At 37.3% G+C, this 2,500-nt stretch overlaps 1 protein-coding gene across 1 annotated transcript in view; it reads right to left on the bottom strand.

Annotated features, from left to right (window-relative positions):
- LOC122252344 (homeobox protein unc-42-like) overlaps positions 1 to 2,500 on the bottom strand; it is a 97,921-nt gene that overhangs the window by 95,266 nt on the left and 155 nt on the right. Inside the window, exon 1 of the mRNA XM_086555711.1 lies at positions 2,175 to 2,500. This exon is cut by the window's right edge and continues 155 nt beyond it. Coding sequence (XP_086411837.1) covers positions 2,175 to 2,313 — 139 coding nt within the window. The 5' untranslated portion in view covers positions 2,314 to 2,500. The remainder of the gene's footprint in view (positions 1 to 2,174) is intronic.

Here is a 2,500-nt window from a genome sequence, read left to right on the forward strand (position 1 = left end):
ATTGGAGACCCCTGGTGGCTGTGTGGCAAAGCACGCGTCAGATGACAAGTCTTGTCCCTCCTCCCCAAACCCCCTTCCCCTTCCCCTCACCCTCTCCACCCCCCACCCCCCCATTTCCCTTCCCCTTCCCCCTCCTCCTCCTCCCCTCTTCCTCATCCCCCAAATCCTCAACCACGAACGGAAGTTGTAAACACAATGGTTAAGCGGTCTTCATTATTCCGAGATGAGTTGATTTTTGTAGCTTAGCGTGTTGTGTTGGCGAGAGAATGGCTGGCGTGGGTCGGGAGGGAGGGAGGGAGGGAGGGAGGGAGGAAGGTGTTGAGGTCGAAGGAAAACAATTTCGAGAAGGGGATGCTGGTGATGATGGTGGTGATAATGGTGTTGGTGATTCGAGTGATAGATGATGTCGATGATAAAATGGATATTGTTGTGGTTCTTGTTTTTTTTTCTTTAAGCAAATCAGTGACTTCTGTATCTTATCATGAATCTAATTGTTTTTGTTGTGTCTGTATGGGTGTTAGTATTACTATAATTATCATCATTATTATTGCCGTTTTTATTATCATGATTGTTGTTATTAATATCATTATCATTATATTTCTTATCGTATTTTCATGTTTATTATCTTTTTAATAGTAGTAGTAGTAGTATCATTATAATGATCATTATTAGTATTATCATGATCGTCATTATGATTACTACTTGTAGTATAATTTTTTTCATTAATATTATCATTATCATCATCGTTACTACTCGTATTACTATCATTTTCATCCTCGTTATCATTCTTATTGGCATGATAATAAGAATACCATTATAATAGTAGTCTCAGTTATAGCAATACTTAACGTAACAGTAATGTAAAAAATAATAGTAATATTAATTATCCTCATGTTCATCCTTATTAGTAGTTGCCATTGAAAAAAATAAAAATAAAGAGATCATTATTCTGTTATTACTGTTACTTTCATATCACAGTTTATCATAATTAAAATAACAACGATATTAATTATAATTAACATTATCATAATTATTGTTATTATTAGTCTTGCTATTGTTATTTTTACAGATGTCGTTGTTGTTTATGTTACATTGTGCTTTTATTATCATCATTATAATACCACCACAATTATAATTATCATTATCAAAACTACCATTTTCATCACCACTACCATGAATATTTTACATGCTCAGTATCACTATATGAATTGTAATCATGGTATCACTACTACTCCCATAATTAGCATAATCATAATCAGTCATGGTAAAAGAGAGTTGATGTTTATTAGTTATAATGTCAATAATAAATATTGACAACGTAAATTATAATGATAATGATTAGGTAAAATATGGTATTTTTGGATATTACCGTCATCATTACTGTTATTTCTTACCGAATATTAGCCCTTGTCTAATATTCGAACATGCCGTTGGTGATATAATTACATTGATAATAAAACTATCAATAACAATAATTATGTTAATACCAACGTTATCATTATGCTATTAAAAACCAAAATGATGATGATAATAATAATATTGATTACAAGGGCAATAATAATAACTAATAATAATAATAATAATAATAATAATAATGATAATGACAAAATTAATAATAATATCAATAACAATTGGAACAACAAAAATATAAATGATGATAAAATACATAATAATGAAGCTATTGCCAATGATGAGGGTAATGATGTGGTAATGATGATGATGATCTGATGATGATAACGATAATGGTCGACAAAAATTGAAACTTTCCTCCTGACTAATTGCTTTTGCTTCTTCAACAAAAGAAAAAAAAAACACTTAGAAACATCAACGGTAAGGATATAAGAATCCTTTATTATATTTACGATTTATCTTATATGGACAACAAACTAGGTAAATAAACTGCTATGACTTATCCTATGCGGTGTCTCTTTATACTTATCCTTTTCTAGCAGGGTACGTGTGAGTGGCATTGACTGGCGGGATAATATTTTAGCCCGGCAGATGTAAACATTGGCCTTTGCTCCTTCAAACATGGCGGGCGCGGGAACATTTTTTTTTTCTCTCTCTCAGACTCGTACACACATTTGGCGACTCAGCCTCTTTAACACTTTCACTCACTGGATCATTCTCGCTAATATGAAGGCTAAGAAGGTTGGTCACTAGGAAGGGCTTACCTGTGTGTTCGGGCAGGGAGCGCGGGGGTGTGGTGGGCCCGTGAGACGGCGTGGCGGCAGCGGTCGGCCCGTGGTCGAGGCTGTACAGCGTCGAGAAGTCCTCCACCTTCCGTTTTTCTCCGCGGTCTCCCGTATCCATGAGGCCACCGACCTCCTCCTTGACCTCGTGTCTTTGGAGGTGAACCCCGCCCCCGCCTAGCCCCACGCCTACCTCCACGGGTGCCCGCCCGAGGCCCAGCGGCCACGTGGTGCCCGCCGGTAGAGAAATCTTGCCGATGTTGTGTCCTCAAGGGCGTAATGAGCCAGCAGCGCCGGCTGTGGCTGGC

This window comes from Penaeus japonicus, unplaced genomic scaffold (genome assembly GCF_977035675.1).
Source record: "Penaeus japonicus unplaced genomic scaffold, GWHDUDI00000001_assembly GWHDUDI00000003, whole genome shotgun sequence".
Taxonomy (NCBI): domain Eukaryota; kingdom Metazoa; phylum Arthropoda; class Malacostraca; order Decapoda; family Penaeidae; genus Penaeus; species Penaeus japonicus.